The sequence below is a fragment of the Jaculus jaculus genome, chromosome 9, assembly GCF_020740685.1.
Source record: "Jaculus jaculus isolate mJacJac1 chromosome 9, mJacJac1.mat.Y.cur, whole genome shotgun sequence".
NCBI classification, from domain to species: Eukaryota; Metazoa; Chordata; class Mammalia; order Rodentia; family Dipodidae; genus Jaculus; species Jaculus jaculus.
Genome location: NC_059110.1, coordinates 21,280,213 through 21,303,971, shown reverse-complemented (window position 1 = coordinate 21,303,971; position 23,759 = coordinate 21,280,213). Strand labels below are relative to the sequence as shown.

At 43.1% G+C, this 23,759-nt stretch overlaps 1 protein-coding gene across 6 annotated transcripts in view; it reads left to right on the top strand.

The window, feature by feature from the left end:
* Nucleotides 1–23,759, top strand: part of Utrn (utrophin) — a 555,367-nt gene that overhangs the window by 131,877 nt on the left and 399,731 nt on the right. For all 6 annotated transcript variants that reach the window (XM_045158274.1, XM_045158275.1, XM_045158277.1 and 3 more), the window contains 4 exons: nt 4,335–4,396; nt 18,749–18,841; nt 21,235–21,312; nt 21,842–21,934. In XM_045158274.1, coding sequence (XP_045014209.1) covers nt 4,335–4,396; nt 18,749–18,841; nt 21,235–21,312; nt 21,842–21,934 — 326 coding nt within the window. The remainder of the gene's footprint in view (nt 1–4,334; nt 4,397–18,748; nt 18,842–21,234; nt 21,313–21,841; nt 21,935–23,759) is intronic.

Sequence of the window (23,759 nt, the reverse complement as noted above, 5' to 3'; positions counted from 1 at the left end):
GGTAATGCCATCCCTCCTTCACTTTCCCCTTTGAAACTCCACTCTCCATCATATCCCCTCCCCCTCTCAATCAGTCTCTCTTTTATGTTGATGTCATCATCTTTTCCTCCTATTATGATGGTCTTGTGTAGGTAGTGTCAGGCACTGTGAGGTCATGGATATCCAATATCCAGGCCATTTTGTGTCTGGAGGAGCACGTTGGAAGGAGTCCTACTGTTCCTTTGGCTCTTACATTCTTTCCGCTACCTCTTCCACAATGGACCCTGAGCCTCGGAAGGTGTGACAGAGAGAGATATTTCAGTTCTGAGCACTTCTCTGTAACTTCTTCTCAGCACCATGATGCCTCCTGAGTCATCCCAAGGCCACTGCCATTTGAAAAGAGAAGGTTCTCTACCAAAAGTGAGAGTAGCATTAATGTATGGGTATGAACATTAAGAGAAGTGCTCACTGGGCAGTTTGATGAGCATAGTATATACATTTAGCCAGATATCAGCAGAAGTTACACCCCTAGGACTCATGACTACCCTGTTGTAGGTTTTCAGTATCAGGGATGTATTCTGTCCTATGGAGCAGGCCTCTGGTCCAATTAGAGGGCAGTTGGTTTCCACCATGACAGACATGCCACTATTGTACCCCTTTGCTCATTTGGCCTGGCTGGCCAAATATAAGGCTTGCGGTGTCTACTGTTGGGTATCTTTACTGGTGATTTCTCTCTCTCCCAGTGAACTGCATGCAGCATGGTTTCTTCCAGCTTTTCTGTCAGCTGGTCTACATGGAGGAGGTTATCAGCTCAGCTCCAGCAGGATTTCTCTGTGGCTTGGTAGCCCAAGTATGTGGAGTCTTCAGCAATAGGGTCTTACCATCTATCTATTCCTGGTGGGAAGCCAAGGGCCTTGGCAATGGCCTGTAATGTTTTGGGGGCTTCTGGGACCTCCCTGGCCAGCAACTCACTGGAAACTATCCCATCCTGGCACTGAAACTTTTCTAGTAAGAATCTATGGCTCCTGAGTATTCCATTGTGCAAAAAAGTAGGCTCCCATATGATTTATTTATATCCTCTTAGATTTTGATTAGCCCTCCCTCCACCTTTCCTTTACTCAGTCTCTTCCTCTGACCTCACTTAGGTCTTTTCATCCCCATTAATCTATTCTTTTACTTACATATATACAGTACTGTCCTATTAAGTACCCCCCTCCCTTCCTTTCTATTCCCTTTATATCTCCTTTCTAGCCTACTGGCCCCAAGAGTTAAATTTATGGGCTCATCTTTCCTTTCATATAGGTTACTGAGACTTACACCCAGATGTCAATTTGACTAAAATGTTACAGGATATTTTAGAAACATTGCTTTATTATTATTATTATTATTATTTTAATCAATAGCACCTATGGACAGGAATCTGGAAAGATCTTATTTATCATTATGTAAAGTGATAGGATTTCTTTTTTCATTCTATATTTATTCTATTCTATTTTTTTTCCATAGAGAAAAAAATCTATAATGTTAGATGTTTTAATTTTTGCTCCCCTGGCTCTGGGGAGTGAAAGTGGGCTTTGCATGTGCTGGGCACATGCTCTACCACTGAGCTGCATCTAGAGTCTTAGTATGGTTTTTTTATTTAAAACCTTTTTGCATATGTGTTTGTTGTGTGTATTGTATGTGTTGGGGTTTAGGTGTGTGTGCATGTGCATATGTGTGTGCACGCATGTGTCTGTGATCGTATGCCTGTGTGTGCATGGATGCATGTGCACGTGTGTATATGACCACGTGGGGAACCAGAGGTCGATGTTAGGGGGCCTTTATCACTCTGCACCTTATTTGCTGCTTGCACTGGGAATCTGCTTGGTTGTATCTCCATGTCACTGGAGATACACGCACCACCTTGCCTGGCATTTGTATGGGCACCGGGGATCCAAACTTAGGCCCCATGCTTTGGCGGCAAGCACTTTACCCACCGAGACATCTTCCCACCCCCAGCAGTCTTAATGTGTTTTTGAAATAAGAAAATTAAATACTTTGAAAAATACTTTCAAAAGTAAAATGTAGTCGTATTTCTGTCTTAGTATGGTCAGGAATTCTGAAATTGTATGCGTGTGAAGAAAGTAAGAGAATTTAATATTTATTTGCTTATTTATGGCCTCCCTATATTTTATTCACAAGATGAAAGGATAGCCTATACAGCAAAATTCATAAAAAAAAAAAGTGCTTTTTAAGGTAGTGAAACAAGTAATTGGGTTTTCCAAGTGCTTTGAACAGAGATATTTAAAAATTGTTTCATTTAGATGGGGCCGCTCCCTGTGAGGGTGTGTGTGATGCATAGCTCTGTATTCAGTACTCAGCTCTGTCCCCCTAGAGGGTTTGATGCTGAAGACGGGGACATTCAGAGTCCTCTTGGTAAATAGATGGCTTGTGTGTGACACTGATCAGATAACATAGAAGGCTGAACGAGGGGCTGATGGCTGTCTTTATTGTCCTTTCTGGGAGGAAGGTCACCTTTTAACACCATTGACATCAAGAAGTTTCTTAGAGAGCTGTGTCTTTTTTTACACCAGCCTTTCCCTTTGTGTCTTGGGGTCCGTCTCTAGTTACCTTGATGGATCTGTAAAAGTGCATACATTTTTAGAGCTGTGGCTGTATATATTACAGGAATGACCTTTTCATGATAAGCTCCCCTTCCTGAAGCCAGTATAGCACGATGCCACAAACGCGACGTGTTAGTCAGTGTTCCAGCACCACACTGGAATCCTTGCGTTGGTTAATTTATGGGAGAAAAGGGCTCTGTGTGCTCATAGATATGAAGATTATAGTCAATGACTGATAGCTTGGGACCTGTAGTTGCTGTACCCCATGACAATAGTAAGGAGGGACAACAGGAAGCCAAGGAAGGAAGAGGAAGAGGCAGGGGATTTCATAACCCTTGTAAGGGTTTGTCCCAATGACTTAAGGACCTACACAAAGTTTGCCATCTACTCAAGATTCCATTATCACCAGTACTACCAAGCTGGGGATGAAGCTTTTATTTTTATTTAGTTTTATTTATTTATTTGAGAGAGAGAGAGAGAATGCATGCGCAGCCTTGTGCATCTGGTTTATCTGGATTCTGGGGAATCAAACCTGTGTCCTTAGGCTTCACAGGCAAACGCCTTAACCGCTAAGCCATCTCTTCAGCCCGGGATGAGGCTTTTAACACATGGACTTTGAGTGACATCCAACATCCAAACTATAGTACTTGGTGGAGTCATATTTAACTGTCCTATTAGAGATGACCGAGCAGCTCCACGTATAAAGGCAGAAGATGTGGACCTCCTCCTTGTTCTTCTGAGGTGGATGCTGTCTGGTGTTGTGCCTGGCTGTGGAGTCTACATGCAGAGGCTCCATAGTGTTCTGTACTGTTCCAAACGCAGACTGCTTTCAGAAGTAGAGAAGGTTAACTTGCTGCCTTGTAGGTGTCAAGCCAACAAGCGCTCTTGGGCTAGTTTTAGTAGAAAACAGGAGAGTGGCTAACGTGGATGTAATTGAAGGAGTAAAAAGGGATGAAACGTATTTTTCTGTTTGTCCACATAGTGAGTGAGTGTGGATGCTGTTTATGTGATTCCAAAGCCTGTGACTGCTTTTTGTTGCTGTCCCGTGACCTCTTTATTTATAGAAATTTATTCCTGTGACCTCTTTATTCCTAATTCATTCATTCGGCCGATTCCCCACAAGTTCAGGGTCCTTTAGTTTATTTGAAGTGAATTACCATTTGGTGTGATAGTGAGTGAATTTGTAATCAAAACCAAATTTCATAATGTTTTCTGATTGCTCTACTTGTAAAAAAATATTATTTAGATTAAACCCACTGTGACCTTTGCCTTACCAGTCTTCCTGTAGGAAAATGGGTTATGAACTGATTCAAAACTTATTTTTTTTTTTTTTTGTTCTAGAACATGTAGCTGGGACTTCTGTGAACAGGAAGGAAATTACAAAAACCTTAATTTTTATTGGAGAGCTTTGTTTTGAACATGTCAACATTTTTTTTTTTAACCATGCTTGCCATTTTACTTAAAATGCAACTGAAATTATAATAGATGTCAGGTCCTGATTGGATGCCACAAGCCTGGATTCCATAGCTGGGGTAATCCAGGGGGCTTGAGGGGCCGGGCAGACAGGCTCCACCCACACTGAGGCAAAAGGTTCTTCACCAGTTGGCATCCTGATGCCTCGTGAACACTCCTAATGGGACTGTTTTAATCTCCTCAGGCTGGAGATGGTTTTAGTCAATGCACTGACTAACAACACGCTTACCCACACACTCACACTCCTCTTTTTGTTTTTGTCTCCCTTCCCTCCTGCAGATGAGCACAATGACGTCCAGAAGAAAACCTTTACCAAATGGATAAATGCTCGATTTTCAAAGGTAACAGAGGCTTTCAGATACTGTGTGGTGATGTCAGTGCCAAGTTCTGATGGGTGGAGTTTGGTTGGAAGTACAGTGAAGTTTTCCCATGAAATGCAACCTAACAGAAACCACCCGAGTGTATAGGCGCATTTATTCTCCTAAAATCTGTCTACATGGGAATTCTAATGTGAACATTTTGTGTGATGCCTTTTAGTTTACCTGACCTTGTCTAGACATCTAAGCCAACAACTTACTCCTTTCTACTCTGAGAACCCTTAAAGGAGTGACTGTATTGGGGCTGGGGTCATAGCTCAGTTGCCGAAGTGCTTCCTTCCTAAGCATGAATACCTGAGTTTGATACCAGAACGCACATTCGAGAACGCTGGGCATGGTGAAGTGGGCCTGTAGTGTCGGCACTGAGGAGGACGCTGGGTCCCTGGGGCTTACTGGTCAGCTAGTGTAGCCTTACTGGTGAGCTCCTGACCACTGAGAGATGCTGTTACAAAGAAAGGTGAATGATGCTGTATCTGCAGTTGTCTCCTGGCTTCCACATGCATACAAACATGATGTACTTGCACACATGCAAATACACCCAGTACACATGTGCATGTACATGCATGTGCACACACACACACACACACACAGAGAGAGAGAGAGGGAAGTGTCCTTATGGAAAGTTTTTGTTTCCCTAGCTGAAAAATGGGGGTGGGGTGATTATTTCATGTTGCTTAATAACAACCATTGAACTCAGGCAATCTTTCTACCCTGCACAACCTTGCTTTGTGCTTTTCATCCCTGTGACTGGAAGAGGGCCACCTGTCCTCTGGGTTCTTGTCCTGTATCCTTCCCCATTTCCCCTCCAAGAGCTGTTCTTAGCCATTCTCACTCACTGTCCATGCTTTGGCCAGCACATGGCTATTCGTTGATTCTAGAAGGTGGAACTCTGCCCACTAAAGGGTACAGGGGGAGCAGTCTTCAGGTTAACGGACTGTGGGACCGTTTCTCAGGGCCACATTGGAACCTATGCTGTTTACTTGTGTGTGTGCCTGCATGTGTGTGTGTGTGTGTGTGTGTGTGATGTGTGGTCTCTACAGATATGCACACACCATGTGCATGGGTGCAGAGGTCCGAGAGCTGCCAATGCCCTGCTGTAGTGGCTTGTCCATAGAATTTGGTGAGATGGGGTCTTTCTCGGAAACCTGGAGCTACTGCTTTGGGTCAGCAAGTCTCAGCAATTCTCCCAGTCTCTGCCCATTGCAGACTGGGGCTGCAGACACTTGTAGCCATGGCCAGTTTTTTATGTGGGTTCTGGGTAGTCAAACTCAGATGATCTCAGGCCCTTGTAAACTTTTCTTTAAAAAATTTTTGTTTGTTTGTTTATTTATTTATTTATTTGAGAGTGACAGGCAGAGAAATAGGCAAATAGATAGATAGATAGAGAGAGAGAGAGAGAGAGAGAGAGAGAGAGAATGGGCCTCCAGCCTCCAACCACTGCAAAGGAACTCCAGACGCGTGCGTCCCCTTGTGCCTCTGGCTAACGTGGGTCCTGGGGAATGAAGCCTTGAACCAGGGTCCTTAGGCTTCACAGGCAAGCGCTTAACCGCTAAGCCATCTCTCCAGCCCCAAATTTTCTTAATCATTGAGTCATCTCCCCAGCCTGTAAGCTCTTTTAATTCAAGTCTATTTTTTATCAAGTTTTTGGTGTAATAAAGTTGTAAAGGTCAGGAAAATAAACACTTGCCATTTCTCTGAGGAAAAATGAGGCTGATTTAAGTTTACTTTAACTGGTAGCACAATTTAAAACGTGTCCCACACCCCGTAAGTCAGGTATAATGGCATGTTCCTGAAGTCCCAGATCCTTGGCAGGCTGAGGCAGGAAGATCGGTTGAGACCAACCTGGATAGCATAAGGAGATCCCTCATGTTTTAAGAGAAAGAATCCAGCCAGTTGAGGTGGCTCACATCTTTAATCCCAGTACTCTAGAGGCAGAGGTAGGAGGATTGAAGTGATTTCGAGGCCTGCATGGGACTACAGAGAGAGTGAAGTCAGCCTGGGCTAGAGTGAGACCCTACCTTATAAAAACCGAAATAGATAATTAATACCTCCACTTCTCAATAGTTGATTACTTGATTGCAGTGTTTCTTAGGTTTTGTATCTTTTCTAAAAGGATATTTTTATCTTGCTTCTTAGATGTAGGGAACGCAAAAGCAGATTTTGACAGAGGAGAGGTGCTTCTTGATTAGGGATTTTATGTAAAGGATTATTCTTAACCCAGGTAGGTACTTTTTGGGGTACATTTTATTTATTTATTTAATATTAATATTTATTTTTATTTATTTATTTGAGAGAGGGAAAGAGGGACAGAGAGAAAGAGAGAGAGCGCGCGAGAGAGAGCGAGAGCGAGAGCGAGAGAGAGAGAGAGAGAGAGAGAGAGAGAATGGGCATACCAGGGCTTCCAGCTACTGCAAACGAACTCCAGATGCATGCGCCCCCTTGTGCATCTGGTTTATGTGGGTCCTGGGGAATTGAACCGAGGTCCTTTTGGCTTTTTGGTACATTTTAAATGGTTTCCCTTGATAGTTGCACGTAGCCTGTGTGTGTTTTGGACTTGACAGCAGTCAAAACCTCTGTATGTCTTCATTCTCGGCCACGGAGTTGTAGTGACTGAAACTGTGTGAGTTGGAGGAATTCACCCCAATGGCCCCATGAGTGCTCATGTGGACAGGATTATCCAGCTTGGTTATTCCTGAGGAAAACATGGCCATGTTATAGACAGGACAAGCGCAGCACTTAACAGTCTTTAGCAGTTTAATGTGTTCATTTGAGGCAAATTACCTTCACCTTTAAAGATTGTTTTGGAAGCACCATGGTCTTGGTAAACATACGCTGGAAGGCTGCTTGAAAATGGAAGGGTTTGCTTTTGTGTCTCCTTCTGAGAATGGAGAGTAGGTAGTAGGCAGGTCAGTGAACAGTGATGGGGCGGGTGTGGAAATTGCAAACTTGATTGAGAAAGACTCATTGGAAAGAACTTTCTTAGTGCACATGGTGGGTTCAGAGAGATGCGAGCTGCTCGAGGTCTGTTAACACCATGGTCGTTTATTAAAGGTGCTTTAGGATTTACGTTTATACGGTTATAAACGCGGGTAGCCTTTCTATCTTGCATCAGTTACCTTTTTGTTGCTGACATGAAATAACCTGGCAAAAATCAGTCTAAGCGGTCTGGAGAGATGGCTTAATGGTTAAGGCACTTGCCTGCGAAGCCAAAAGACCTAGGTTCGATTCCCCAGTCCTCACGTAAGCCAGATGCACAAGGGCGCACAGGCATCTGGAGTTTGTTTGCAGTGGCTGGAGGCCCTGGCAAGCCCATTCTTTCTCAGTCTGTCTCCTCTTTCTTTCTCTCTGCCTGCAAAAAAAAAAAAAAAAGAAAAAAAAAGAAAAAAATCAGTCTATAAGGGACTGGAGAGAGTTCTGTCAGTAGGTGGATAGCATTCTTGAGGATGATACCTGAGGGCTTCCTCTGACGTCCACACACATTCATACACATGTGCATTTATAGGAGGAACGCACATACACCCCCCCCCACATACACATATTAAAAAAGAATAGTTTGAATTAGTTTCTATTTTCTATAGTCTATAGATTTTTTAAGTAGCTTGAAAATGATGAAAGAGAGGCTGGAGAGATGGCTTAGCAGTTAAGACACTTGCCTAAGCCCAAGGACCCAGGTTCAATTCTCCAGATACCATATAAGCCAGCTGCACAAGGTGGCATATGCATCTGGAGTTCATCTGCAGTGGCTGGAGGCCCTGGCATGCCTATTCTCTCTCTTCTTCTAATACATAAATAAATAAATAAAAGTGCATAATTAAAAAATGATAAAAGAGGGCTGGCTGTGCTGGTGCATGCCTTTAATCCCAGCACTCGGGAGGCAGAGGCAGAAGGATTGCCACTCTGAGACTTCATAGTCAATTTGAGGTCAGCCTGGGCTAAAGCAAGACCCTACCTCAAACACCAAAAAAAAAAAAAAAAAAAAAAGATGAAAGGTAGAAATAACCCAGATGGCTGAGCAAAACTACTGACTCCCCTTCAACCCTTGCTTTAAGTTCTTTCACCAAGTTTTCTGATAGAGGTAATAGTGACTTGACAAAGAAAGATGTCAGTAAGGATGGAGAGCATACAATAGTGGATAGATATGTAGGTGTTGGAATTAATATATCTGATTGAGACATTGGCTGGAGAAGGACTACACATGAAATGAGAGAGAGAGAGAGAGAGAGAGAGAGAGAGAGAGAGAGAGAGAGAGAGAGAAAGTTAGTTAGTTCTTAAGTGGCAGAAGATGTCATTCATGTCTGATTGGGTTTCTCAGCACAGTGGCCCACATTGAAATGCAGAAGACCCATAGAATAATTATATTCTAGAGTCCATCACAATATACCAAAATGACCTGAATTTTAAAAGAAAACGATGAAGTGAAATTAATTCCCTTCAACAGATTGTGTATATGAACATGTATATTACCCTGTGAGACCACACAATCACGCAACTATTCTCAGCGCAGCAAGGGTTAATCTCCACAGGAGTCCATGGTCACCTCCCAGTGTACAAATGTGCAAGCCCTGTCCTACACCCCTTGAGGCCTAGAGGCAGAAGAAGGAAGGAAAAGAAAATCTGGATAAAGTTTGTGTCCCCCGTGTGCGTTCTCCCTCCTACTGTATCCACGACCTCATAATTACTTTGGTAAATGGCTTCTACGGTTTGATTTCTTTTTTTTTTTTAAATTTTTTATTTATTTTATTTGAGAGCGACAGACACAGAGAGAAAGACAGATAGAGGGAGAGAGAGAGAATGGGCGCGCCAGGGCTTCCAGCCTCTGCAAACGAACTCCAGACGCGTGCGCCCCCTTGTGCATCTGGCTAACGTGGGACCTGGGGAACCGAGCCTCGAACCGGGGTCCTTAGGCTTCACAGGCAAGCGCTTAACCGCTAAGCCATCTCTCCAGCCCCGGTTTGATTTCTTACTAGAAGTAATTTGACAAGAAAAGTTTTCAAGGTCATTCCACTTGCGATACTTTTTCTCCAAACAAAACAAGGCTTTATAACTCCGTTTTAAGATTATATAACTAGGACATTTAATAAATATGCTAAAAATTTCCAAATCCCTTCTATTCCTTTGGCAAGAATTACAAGCATCCAGAAACAAACAGATGGGATGAAAGCCCCCTTTCATATTGTCAAATAATATAATCATAGGATTCCACAGGGTATGTGCTGGTTCTTAGTGATCGTCACTTGGCAGGACCCACAGTCACCTGTGAGAGATCATCTTGATTAGCTTAATTGAGGTGGGAAGGCCCGTCTTATCTGTGGGGCAGGTTCCTTGACTGCTTAAACTGCTCACTGGCGGAGCAACCAGTGTTCATTACTCTACCCTGCTTCCTCACTGTCAGACCGAATGTGACTCGCTCCTGCCTCCATGACATCTCCACTGAGATGGACTGTAACAAATGCACATGTGCATATACATTTTAAATATTTAATTTTTATTTGTCTGAGAGGAGGAGAAAGATTATATATACATATACATATCTATCTATCATCTATCTGTGTATCATCTGTCTATCTATCTATCTATCTATCTATCTATCTATCTATCTATCTATCTATCTATCTATCTATCTATCTATCGAGAATGGGTGCTTCAGGGCCTCCAGCCACTGCAAACAAATTCCAGACACCTTGTGCCTCTGGCTTGATATGGGTACTGGGGAATTGAACCTGGGTCCCCAAGCTTCACAGGCAAGCACCTTAATCACTAAGCCATCTTTCCAGTCACCATTTTTGATTATAACTATATAGGAAGAATAGCTATGATAGCACTTATTAGAGGAAATATATATAAATTGCTCAAATCCTATGGGCTTGTAGATCTGTATCTATACAGATATATTACAAGTCCTAGTTACCATATTACTGAGGCCATGGTGCTTTGGAATTTGGGGGTCTTGAAAAACAACACACGGGATAGTATGTTATAGTTCTGGGGTTTTGAAAAGCTATGAAGAATTCATAAGAAAATGATGGTCTAAAGGAGTTAAGAAATACTTATCCTTCAGGCGGCATTTTGGATATTGCCCAGCCTCCTGTACTCAATCTACTGTTCATCCATAAAAATAAAAATACTTACCCTGGATGTGCCACTCATTTATTTATGACCTTGGGCAAATCGTGAGCCAATCTTTTAGGTCATTTTGCTTTCTTTTTTTTTTTTTTTTTAAACACTGGATCATTATTACTTGCCTTATATTACCAAGAAGAATTGGGGGCTTTCAGTGAAACGTGGAGCAGATCCTAACTGCTGAGGAATACTAAAAATGCATAAGCTTCTACAAACTTGTGAAATCCCTGCTCTGTGTTACAAATATATTTAAAAACAGCAATAGAATCCATCCTTGGCTCCAGAAGCCCAATTTATAGGATTGAATAGTGTATAAAATGCAATGTCCCGTACCCTCTAATTTTCAGTCTCTGATTTGAAGTGGCCTTTTCTCCCAAGGGAGGCAGCGAAGGCCTTATTGCTTCGCTGTTGGGAAATTTGTCGTGACTTTGAGCCTGCATTTTCTTTGGCCGTCTTTCAGAGCTGCTTGTCTGTCAGAGTTGTGGATATACAAATCACAGAAGCTCTTTTATCACTTAGGCAATTCTCAAAAGGGATTTAACAAATAAAGGTTCGGGAGAAAAATATGCAAACTCATAGAACTATGGAACTTTGGGCAAATTTATACTTTTCTCCTTTCTTTTTGAATATCTTATTTATTTATTTGAGAGAGAGAGAGAGAGAGAGAGTGAGGGAGGGAGGGAGGGAGAGAATGGATGCGCCTGGGCCTCTAGCCACTGCAAATGGACTCCAGATGCATGTGCCATCTTGTGTATCTGGCTTTATGTGGTTACTGGGAATTTGAACCTGGGTCCTCAGGCTTTGCAGGCAAGCATCTTAACTGCTGAGCCATCTCTTCAGCCCTACTTTTCTACTTTCTAAGCAAAGATGAGCCATGTTTTCATAGGTTGCAATTCCTGACTTGAAATTTAAGTTGACAGAACACGCGAGAGGAAATCTATGAAGCATACTCTATGGATTTCAATACAGCTATTCTCATGCGCCTCTTTTGGATACAGTGGGACATTGCTTAGTATCCTACTATTTTCTACTTTTTGCACCATGAAGTTGATGCTTACAAAAATAGGAATGGGGGCTGGGGAGATGGCTTAGTGCCTTTTGCCTATGAAGCCTAAGGGCCCCGGCTTGAGGCTCGATTCCCCAGGACCCACGTGAGCCAGATGCACAAGGGCACAAGCGTCTGCAGTTGCTGGAGGCCCTTGATGCGCCTATTCCTTCTCTCTCTCTCTTTCTGTCACTCTCAAATAAATAAGTAAGAATAAACAAAAAAGTTAAAAAATAAGAATAGAAAAAATGTGCAGTGTGGTTTGTGAAAAGTGTGAAAAATGTTTACAACTGCTTTTACCACTTGTAGATGCATAGTCCCCTGGGAGAGAGAGGGAGCGCATGAGGGAGACCATGAGGCAAGTTAAACAGCATCTCTCAGAGGAGGCTTGAGCTGAACCAATACACCTTAAATCTGTCATTGGTTTATCTCATGGCAACTAAATATTTTAGGAGAAACCCATTTAAGTGGTTTCTTAAAAAGAAATCTCAATTTGTATCTATTCACTAATAACACTTTAGACATAACTTATTTTTGAATATATGGATGTGATGGTTGGAAAGAGATTGCAAAGTGAACAGAATTTCACAGAAAAATGCAGTAAAGCAGGAGAAAGAATAATGAACAGTGGTCTGTGGAGAGTGGTGGGTGCACCTTAGGATGGTCTCCTGTCCACCTGTGAGTCACTCCTGCATTTCCCTAGCATAAAGAAACCGGTTCACTTAGTGCCTGATCAAAATATTTGGACTTGTATTTTTTTAATGAAATGCCATAAGGAGAAATCAGAGTCAGCGTATCTACCTTTCATTAATTAAAGAAAGAAAATTCAGGGCTGGAGAGATAGATGGCTTAGCGGTTAAGGCGCTTGCCTGCGAAGCCTAAGGATCCTGGCTCGATTCTCCAGGTTCCACGTTAGCCAGATGCACATCGTGGCACATGCGTCTGGAATTTGTCTGCAGTAGCTCGAGACCCTTGGCACGCCCATTCTCTCTCTCCCCGACCCCTCTGTTTCTAATAAATAAATAAATAAAATTAAAAAAAGAAAGAAAATTCATTTTTATTTACCTGGTCCTTAGGCTTCGCAGGCAAGCGCCTTAACCGCTAAGACATCTCTCTAGCCCAGAAGTCATCTTTTAATAAAAATAAAAAAACTAATTCATCCTGACAGTTACCCTCTATTTGGATTTTTTGGTCTGTGCAGACTTATGTGCAGAGACTTCTCCAGCAGAGAGAATATAGTTTTGCATTTACTCATGTCTCCTGCTTTGTGGATGCGCGGGTGTGCGTGTGTGCGTGCGTGTGTGCGTGCGTGCATACATGCACGAATGTTTCCTGTCTACAGAGCTTCCGATTTCTCAAGACTCAATGACATCGCTGTTGGCTCGTTCTGTGTTTCACTCATGTGTAGTTCTGCTCTCAGTGGCCATTGCTTATTGCTTGCCCTATGACCCGGTGTGCCTGTGCCCAAGACTCCTTTGCCTTGGGCATGATGTTCTAGAAAACTCCACATACAGTGTCAGGAGCTGGCACATGCACATCCACGTTTCTAGCTTTTCTAAAACATGAAGTTTTGCCAACAGCTTTAGTGCCCACGAGACCATGGTTGACTGGCACGGTGCCTTCAGTGTCTGCTGATTCTCTACATGTGATTGGGGCTCACTTCATGTGCCTCACTTGGTTATCTCACTGTGTGCAACCTTCTCCCAGCCTCCCACACCTCCCACGTACATTACCGCGCAGGGGATGGGAGGCTGGCTCAGTGGGTAAGGGCACTTGTTATGCAAGCATGAGGACCTGAGGTCAATCTCCAGCTCCCACATACAAAGTTGGGAATAGGGCTGGAGAGATGGCTTAGCAGTTAAGCACTTGCCTGTGAAGCCTAAGGACCCTGGTTTGAGGCTCAATTCCCCAGGACCCACATTAGCCAGATGCACAAGGGGGTACACGCATTTGGAGTTTGTTTGCAGTGGCTGGAGGCCCTGGTGCACCCATTCTCTCTCTTGTTTCTCCCTCTTCCTCTCTCTGTCTGTTGCTCTCAAAAAAAAAAAAAAAAAAAAAGAGTTGGGAACAGAGCCTGGAGTTGTGGTGCATATCTTTAATCCCAGTGCTCGGGAGGCAGAGGTAGGAGGATCGCTGTGGGCTGGAGGACAGTCTGGAACTGCAAAGTGAGTTCCGGGTGAAGCTGGACTAGAGTAAAACACTACCTTGACAAAACCTGAAGAAAAAAAAAGATGGGAATGGTTTGTGTACCTGTGACCCCAGTGCTGAGGAGGGTGGAGCCTGGGGGACGTCTGGGACTCTCTGGTCAGCCAGACTAACTGAACAGCAGTGAGCTCCGGGTCCTGCGAGAGACTCTGTCTCAGGGAAGTAAGAGTGAAAGGGGCTGATGTCCAATATCTGGCCTCCACAGAGCATGTGCATCTGCACACACGTACCACATCATGTGCACACACCGTATATACTACACACATCAAAAACTTCTTCTTAGCTCGTCTAAATGCAGCAGCAGTACTCTCCCAGAAACAAGTATTCCTGTCTGATTCCTCTTGTCACAAAGACAGAGTTAGGTGAGGGCAAGAGAAACCCAGTGTGGCGTGGAGAGATGGCTCAGCAGTTCAGGTGCTTGTCTGCAAAGCCTAATGACCTGGGTTTGATCCCCCAGGACCCATTAAAGTCAGGTAGATGCACAAAGTGGCACATGCGTCTGAAGTTTGTTTGAAGTGGCTAGAGGCCTTACATGCCTATTATCTTTCTTCTGTCTGTCTCTATCTGCAAATAAATAATTGTTTTAATAAAAGAAATACCTAGTAGAAATAGATGAGAGTTGGGGACTACCCAAGTTGGTCAGTACAGGATTACTTTCACATTGGCATTAAGTGTTGTTAAACATTAAAGGGGACCCAAGCCTTATCCTCCATGTTCATGACTGTTCTTTTGTACCATGTTGTGTTTATTGGGAAACAATGGAAACTGTCTCCTGTCAATGGGGAAGGGGTGACCTGACCTTAGCGTTTAGGCAGGACCGAGCACAAAGGAAGTATTCACCAAATATTTGTCCAATTGAATTATTAAACTGTATTCTCTCTGTTGGAGAAGTCTCTGCACATAAGCCTGCACAGACCAAAAAAATCCAAATAGAGGGTAACTGTCAGGATGAATCAGTTTTTTTTATTTTTATTAAAAGATGACTTCTGACATTTCCAAGCTTTTTCCCAGAGTGTATCTCATGTTTTCAGCCCATAACACAAAAGCACCAGACATGCTTCAAAGCGGGCTGCTGGGAAAACCACGTTTGAACTCATTTCCCTGTGTCATTTGCCTCGCTGGCCTCCGAGGCGTTGTTGTATCTGTCGCATCCTCCCCAAGCAAGCGCATATTTGCTTCCCTGTATATCGCTGTTGTAGCCTCGCATTAGTTTAGTGGTGATATCACACCATGTTGAGAACAAGGATTTGCAGTCGAATTTTGTGGGACCAGAACCTGGTTTGCCCCTCACACGCTATGTCACCTTTATGTTGCAGTTTTCTTACTTATAAAATGGGGATATTTGTACTTTTTACCTAAAACTACTATGATGAGGGCTGGAGAGATGGCTTGGCAGTTAAGGAGTTTGCCTGCAAAGCCTAAGGATCCAGGTTTGATTCCCCAGGACCCACGTAAGCCAGATGCACAAGGTGGCCCATGCATGTGGAGTTCATTTGCAGAGGTCGATGGCCCTGGTGTGCCCATTTTCTCTCCATATTTCTACATATCTTCCTCTGTCTCTCTCTCTCAAATAAAGAAATAAATAAAACACTAGAAAGCTACTATGTTGAAGAACACATGGCAATAGCATAGGTAAATCAGTGTAATTCTCTAAGACATAGCTATGCATAGTAGGTACTTGCTGTTATTATCTAAGAATATTTCATTACTCTAGTGCCTATTTTTTTTTTTTTTTTGCATGGTCCATGAATTAAAAAGTAGTTTTTATGGGGCTGGGTGGATGGTTGAGTGCTTAAAGGCACTTGCTTGCAGAGTTCAGTTCTCCAACCAACCATGTAAAGCCAGAGGAATGCCAGCAGTCCCAGTAAGGAGGGCTCTCCAGTGGAGTGGGGGCAAGGAGGAGGGCAATGATGGTATAGACACATGATGAATCTATACATAGTTTCTACTTAGTAAAAAAAAATAAATAAAGTCCCAGCTCTTGGGAGGCAGAGGTAGGAGGATCACCGTGAGTTCCAGGCCACCCTGAGACTACATAGTGAATTCCAGGTCAGCCTGGGCTAGAGTGAGACCTTACCTTGAAAAACAAAACAAACAAACAAACAAACAAAACCCAACAAAACAAAAAAATAAATGAAATAAAATAAAATAAAATAAAATAAAAAAAGAAAACCCACATGGCTCAAGCATCTGGTGTTCCGTTTGCAGACACACACACACACACACACACACACACACACACATGCATGTGCACATGTGAAGATAAACCAAAAAATAAAAATGAAAAGACTTGTTACATTGTAGATGCTTACAAAGGAGCAAAAAGTAATATTTTATGCAAATGGAAAGTATATGAAATTCAAATTTGTGTCCATAAAATAAAGTTGTGTTAGAATATAGTTGTTATTCCTGTTGGTTCATTGTTTCATATATTTATCTGTGTTTACTTTCACATTACAACACGGTTGAATAGTTTTTTTGTAAAAAAAAAAAAAAATACTTATTTCCGTGGTGTGTGTACGGGAACATCAGAATCTCTTGCTTCGGAAATTAAACACCAGACACATACACTACATTTTGCATCTGGCTTTCCGTGGCTGCTGGGGACTTTGCAAGCAAGTATCTTTAACTACTGCGCCACCTCTGCAGCTTCCCAATAGTGGTTTTGAGCACCTAGCCAGCAAAGTCTAAAGTCTGTACTGCCTTGTCCTTTTTAAAGGAGATGTTCTGATTGATCGTTGTGTACAGCACAAAGCACTTAATCTCCACACTTAGCCTCGTGTTACCTTTTCTTCATGTTCCCTGTTCGTATAGCTGAACCTTTATCTTAATGGGGAACGTTGCTCCGTTGTGATTGTCAGAAATGTACAGTGTTTTGTAGTGACAGGTCATGAAAATGTGGCGCGCTTGTGTTTCTGGCTTTTTCTTTTTCTTTTTCTTTTCTTGCAGTGTTGCGTATTGAATCCATAGCCTTGGGCCTGATTGGCAAGCACTCTATCAATGAGCTATGTCCCCAGCCTTTGGTTTTCTGTGATAAGCCTTTGCTATGTAGCGCAGGCTGGCCTTGAACTTGCCACGAGGACCACAAACTCGTGATCTTTTTGCCTCAGCCTTTTGAGTGCTGATATTAGAGACATGTACTATGGGTGTGTGATTTTTGTATAAGTTTGGAGCCACAGATTTGGATGAAATAACCTGTATGATCCCTGACACCTTCCTTCACTCTATCCACGGGGAGCCATCTCGCCCCATGGTCTGCCATTCTGCAGGGATGCGCGGTCCCTCTTAGCAAACTGAATGGCGGTGCACATTAATAATGTCATCACTGGTGTGGTAAAGAGAAGGGTGCACATGTCCAGGACACACTTCCTGTCATGAACATCAGCTAATGTCATAATCATGAAGATGGACTGTGTGTCCCTACCATTAGTACTGTCCCTCACAGCCGTGACCTAAAAGAGAGAAAACAAGCTTTGTTTCAGAATGAATGAGGGACTGTATTCTTTCCCACTTCTATGCTGAGCCCTTTGCCATGTTTTCTCTTTTAGAGCCCCTGAACTAGACAGGCCTATGGGAAGAGTCACTAGCTGAGTGTATATGGTAGCTTTATAAAAATGGATAAGGGGGCTGGAGAGATGGCTTAGCGGTTAAGCGCTTGCCTGTGAAGCCTAAGGACCCCGGTTCGAGGCTCGGTTCCCCAGGTCCCACGTTAGTCAGTTGCACAAGGGGGCGCACGCGTCTGGAGTTTGTTTGCAGAGGCTGGAAGCCCTGGCGCGCCCATTCTCTCTCTCTCCCTCTATCTGTCTTTCTTTCTGTGTCTGTCGCTCTCAAATAAATAAATAAAAAATTAAAAAAAATATTTAAAAAAAATGGATAAGGAGGCTGGGCGTGGTGGTGCATGCCTTTAATCCCAGCACTCAGGAGGCAGTGAGACCCTACCTTGTAAAAAAAAAAAGGGGGTGGGTGGGTAGGGAGTCAGAAGAGAAAAAGTAGTAATGCATGGTTTTAGGAAGTTTCAGAATGTCTCCGTTCTCCCTTTCCATCTCAAGTTTAAGGTTTTGCTTCATATAGTAGGTGTGCATTTTTAAGTGAGAAACAAAGATATAATAAGGTAGAGTCTTGCTCTAGCCCAGGCTGACCTGGAGTTCTCTATGTAGTCTCAGGGTGGCCTTGAACTCACGGTGATTTTCCTACCTCTGGTGTGCTGGGATTAAAGGCGTGCGCCACCATTCCCGGCCATCATCCACCTTTTTTGAGGCAGGGTCTCTCACTGGTCTGAAACTTGCCACTCAAGCTAGACTGGCTGGCCAGTGAGCCCATCTCTCTGCCTCTCCAGCACTGGGATTACAAGTGCATGCCACTAGGCCTTGCTTTTAAAATGTGGGCTCTGGGCATCAAAATCATGGTTATAGGGCAATCAGTTTTCTGACTGAGCTATCTCCTCGGCCTGAGAACTATTGAAATCTCTGGAGCTTTCATATAAAAAAGGGAGTAATTTCATAGAAATTAATACATTTATTACATCATACTTTAGGCTTTTCAGTACATTTTCACTTTATGCCATTTGGTATTTCAGTAACTCATGGCTTTTAAGGGTGGGTAAGTTGCTGTGCCAGGTTTACCAGGTACTTCCTCGTCAAACTGGGTTGAAAACTGAGGCTTCCCAATTTTCTGAGCAGAAATCACTTTGTGGGGGAAAATTTCATCCTGTCTCAATTAGTCCAGCGTCTGCTGAACTGAAAGGGATGCACTGTGGTTTGCTCTTCAGACCCCGCAGTGTTTATTATGGGGAGTTGGTGGCTTTTTGTCTAACAGTAGGAGTTTAGGAATTTTCTAAACCTTGTCATTCCAAGTACTGGACTGAGGATGGGCTTACATGTAGCCCAAAGTCCTTAACATATTTTGAATATGCTGCTGCTGAAGTGACATCTTTTTCTTTATTGTAGAGTGGGAAACCACCCATCAATGACATGTTCACAGACCTCAAAGATGGAAGGAAGCTCCTGGATCTTCTAGAAGGCCTCACGGGAGCATCACTGGTGAGAGAACGCAGCTAAGCGGCTGTTTCTGGTCATGACTGATACTTGAAGCCCCATTGCAGTGCTTAAACTATAAAGACGGGAATCAAAGCTTAAAAAAAAAAAACTTCAACTGGTGATTGGAGAGATTAATATTTAGACTTCTCCCCCTTCCCTTCTTCTTTTTTTTTCTTTTTCTTTTTCTTTTTCTTTTTCTTTTTCTTTTTCTTTTTCTTTTTCTTTTTCTTTTTCTTTTTCTTTTTCTTTTTCTTTTTCTTTTTCTTTTTCTTTTTCTTTTTCTTTTTCTTTTCTTTTGGAAAACTCTCACAGTAGCACAGGGTTCCCTAAGACTTGATATGTGGCCCAGTATGACCTTGAACTTCTGGTCCTTCTCTTCCACCTCCAGAATGCTGGGGTTATGGGTCTGAGCCACCACCCCTGGTTTATGCTGTGCTTGATGAGCCCTATTGAACTGTGTTGCCAGCCCTGCTTTCCTGAAGGTTCTGTTTTCACTGTCTAAAATCACCTCTGTCGTTTGCCTCAAAACTTCCCAGGCAAGCTAAGAATTTATATATATATATATATATGTATATATATATATATATATATATATAGCCAGGTGAGGTGGTGCACACCTTTAATCCCAGCCCTTGGGAGGCAGATGTAGGAGGATCATCATGAGATTGAGGCCACCCTGAGACTACATAGTAAATTCAAAATCAGCCTGGGATAGAGTGAAATCCTGCCTCAACAAACAAACAAACAAACAAGCAAACAAACAAACAAATTATAAGAAAGGCCAGGCATGGTGGTGTATGCCTTTAATCCCAGCACTCAGGAGGCAGAGGTAGGAGGATTGCCATGAGTTCAAGGCCACCCTGAGACTACATAGTGAATTCCAGATCAGCCTGGGCTAGAGACCCTACCTCAAAACAACAACAACAACAAAAAAGTGGGGGAAGACTGTTTGAATGGTAGAGAATAAAACATTTAAATGTGATTTAACAAGTACATACTTGTTTAAAACTGTGACGTCTCTTTGTGCTCAGGGTTTCATTATTGTTTTTGTATTCAGATCGGTTACTTGATGTGGCAGGTTCTCTTTCCAGCATGGAAGTAACTGTGCTTGTGATGAAGTTGTCTCGCAGTACAGACCGTTCCCCTGCAGGCAGAATCTCTGTCGAGTCAGAGCCTGGGCTTTCCACTTTCCCTCCTGTCCTCCTGGGGGTCGCTGGGTCCCTTTGAGTGAAGAGAGCTTCTCTCTCTCTCTCTCTCTCTCTCTGTCTGTCTCTCTCTCTTTCTTTCGGTCTCTCCCAGATGCGATTTCATAGTCAGTGAGGTAGAAGGAAGCTGCCCGCGTCACCATGCCACTTCTTGTGCAAACTGCAGCCTGGGACAGTGTCTCTGACTCCCTGTTGCCCTGTTATCCCCACGTGGGCAGCATAAAGTAGGCATCACTCTTCCACATCTCTCTGCCTCTAGACCAGTGTAGATGTTAGAAGCTTTCTCTGATAGTACTGATTTACATACTTGTCTGCCTATTAGCAGCTTAAGAGTTCCAAACCCACACGATAGGCCCATTAAGCCAACAGCATCTTGGATGGGCAGGACATAGCCGTGCCTACTTTTTAAGTCAGTTGTTTTTGCGCGAGTGTGGTGTGCTTGAGTGCATTGTGTTCATATGCATGTGGGTGCACATGGAGGCCACAGGTTGATGTTGAGTATCTTCCTCTATCTCTCCCTGCCTTGTTTTATGAGAGATGGAGAGGGAGAGGAGGGGTGCCGCAGTGCCTCTAGCCACTGCCAATGATCTCCAGACACATGTGCCACAATGTGCATCTGGTTTATGTGGGTTCTGGGACATCGAATGTGGGTCCTTAGGCTTCACAGGTAAGTGCCTTCACCACTAAGCCATCTCTCCAGCCCCCCTTTATTTATTTACTTATTTATTTAGAGATAGGATTTCTCACTGTGCCTGGAGCTCACCAATGCATGTAGATAAGCTAGCCATCAAATCCGGGGATCCTCCTGCCTCTGCTGTCACAGTGTGGGATTGCAGATGCACACTACCGTGCCTGGCGTTTTATGTGGGTGCTTGGATCGGAACACAGAACCCAGGTGTTCATGCTTGCTTTGCAAGCGCATTAGCCCAGGGAGCCATCTTTACAGCCCCATGCCTGTTTTTTATTTTATTTTATTTACTAATTTATTTGAAGCTCCCTGGGAGATTCCAGTGGGCAGGCACATTAGCAAACCAGGATTTACAGATGTCAGTGGAGAATTGGCATCGTGTGAACATCAGAGTCCAGGCCGGTGGTGTGAGTTCCCAGCCTCAGGAACATTGACTGCTGACCCCCGTTCTCTGTGAATCTGTCGCTTCCAGGTCTCACTCGCCTTTGTGTTTTGCTTTCCAGCCAAAGGAACGCGGCTCTACGAGGGTGCACGCCTTAAACAACGTCAACCGCGCACTGCGGGTTTTGCATCAGAACCACGTAAGCTCCAGGGATGGCTGGGCTTGTCAGCTACCGTCAGTGGTGTGTGTGCCCACTGTCTGCGTTGGTATCGACGGATGTATGGAGATGTCTCTATTTTTATTTATTTATTTTTAATTTTAATTTTAATTTTAATTTTTTTTGGTTTTTCGAGGTAGGGTCTCACTCTAGCCCAGGCTGACCTGGAATTCACTCTGTAATCTCAGGGTGGCCTTGAACTCACGGTGATCCACCTACCTCTGCCCCCCGAGTGCTGGGATTAAAGGCGTGCGCCACCATGCCCAGCTTTTTATTTTTATTCTAAAGAAGTATTGAACTTGCTGTGAGTGAAGGAGCCAGTCATGTGCCATCCCTCATGACCTTATTGATCGGTGGCATTACTAATGCAGATTTTGAGATTCATGTTTGATCTGATTCCTTAAACATGGAGTTTCATCTCACTCGCTTATATGGCTGTGTACGTGTACCCAGACAAAACTTTGCAGTCCTGAGGAGACACTGTCCTAAAGCTGTTGGTTCATGTTCACAGGTGGAGCTGGTGAACATCGGAGGGAGTGACATCGTGGATGGCAATCACAAACTGACCCTGGGCTTGCTCTGGAGTATCATTTTGCACTGGCAGGTGGGCACATTTCCAATCACTTGTTTTTATTTTTCATTTTTCGAGGTAGGGTCTCGCTCTAGGGTTCAGTTCTGTCTCAGTAAGACCTCATCTAACTGGTTATCTAGGTGACCCTATTTCCAAGTAAGGCCCCTTGTGAGGTCCTGGCTCTAGGACTCCTAACATTGGAGTCTTTGGAGAGCACAGTTTAACTCTGGCAACTGGGAATAGGAAAGACTGACAGCCTGCTGTAGACTTTTAGCATAGGATAAAAGCTATCAAATTTTCGTCTATGGAAGTTTAGAAAATTAACAGAATTTTAGTCTTAGTTGGGGAGATAACTCCATGCAAGCATGAGGACCTGACCTTGATCCCCAAAACCTATGGTTAAACAAAAGCATAAGTGTTGGTGTTCACTTGTAAGAGGCCTGTCTGTTTTAAAAACACGTGACCAGCCCTAAGGAGAGGGCACAGGAGGAAGGACCCCCAGGCTGTTCTCTGCCTTCTACATGCACACACACACACACACACACACACACACACACACACACACACACTTGAACATACACCTGCACACACATGTCTACCTACACACACATGAACACATACCATACACAGAGTAGTCTAAAGAGCTTATGAATGCCTTACTTTCACATTCCTCAGATGTTCACAGTCATCTGCTTATTTTGCTCATTCTCTTTCTCTTCCTTTAACAACTTTTTGGAGGTAGGGTCTCACTCTAGTCCAGGCTGACCTGGAATTCACTCTGTAGTTTCAGGGTGGCCTCAAACTCACAGCATACCTCCTACCTCTGCCTCCTGAGTGCTGGGATTAAAGGTGTGCATCACCACACCAGGGCTACCTTAACACTTTTGTAAATGTCCTCTTCTGTAAAGTGCCAAAATACTCTACCCATGTATCTCTCTCAAGTCATAGCATTCTACTAAAAGTAAGGAACTCTGTCACATGTCCACAATATTTTAGCATAACAGTATAGCTTATGCAATGTTAATCTTTGTTATTAATGTATGTTTATATATAATATATATGTTATTAATTTACCTTTGTTATTAATGTCAGAGAAATAACATTGAAAGATACTGTGTTGTCTACAAATCTCATGGAGATTTTTGTCAATTGCCCTAATAAAAGCAAAAAGCAAAACATCCAAGATCATTAGCTATATTTGCTGGCTTTGTCTCTTTTGTCTTTGATCTAGAAGTTTCTGAGTCTTTCCTTGCATTTCACAATATTGATGCTTCCAAGAGCACCAAGCAATTGCTTTGTAGACTGTCACTCCACATGACTCCGCTGTCATTTCCTCGTGATTACATTTGGCATTTGGCAGAAATGCCACAGAAGTGGTGGTGTGTTGTTCTCAACCACCATGTCGTGGCAACTAGTTCTTTTCCTCGCTGTGTTTTCTTTGGTTACGGTTTTATTTGCCAAGTTTCTCCATTTTAAATTGACCAACCTTTGTATTAAGTGTATCTTCTTGGAATGTACTTAGTGATGGTGGAAATATTCATAACTTGTCCTGCTTTTGCTCTTTAGTTTTTTTTTTAATTTTTAATCGCATTTTCCATGATTATAAAAAAAAATCCCATGTTAATTCCCTCCCTCCCCCCACACTTTCTCCTTTAAAATTCCATTCTCCATCATATTACCTCCCCATCACAACCATTGTACTTACATATCTACAATATCAACCTATTAAATACCCTCCTCCCTTCCTTTCTCTTCCTTGCTCTTTAGTTTTAACATCTATTCAAAATTCTTACCTGCACCACTTATTATTAAGGTGCTTGACAAATAGTGAATTTTAATTTCATTATTCCTTCTATAT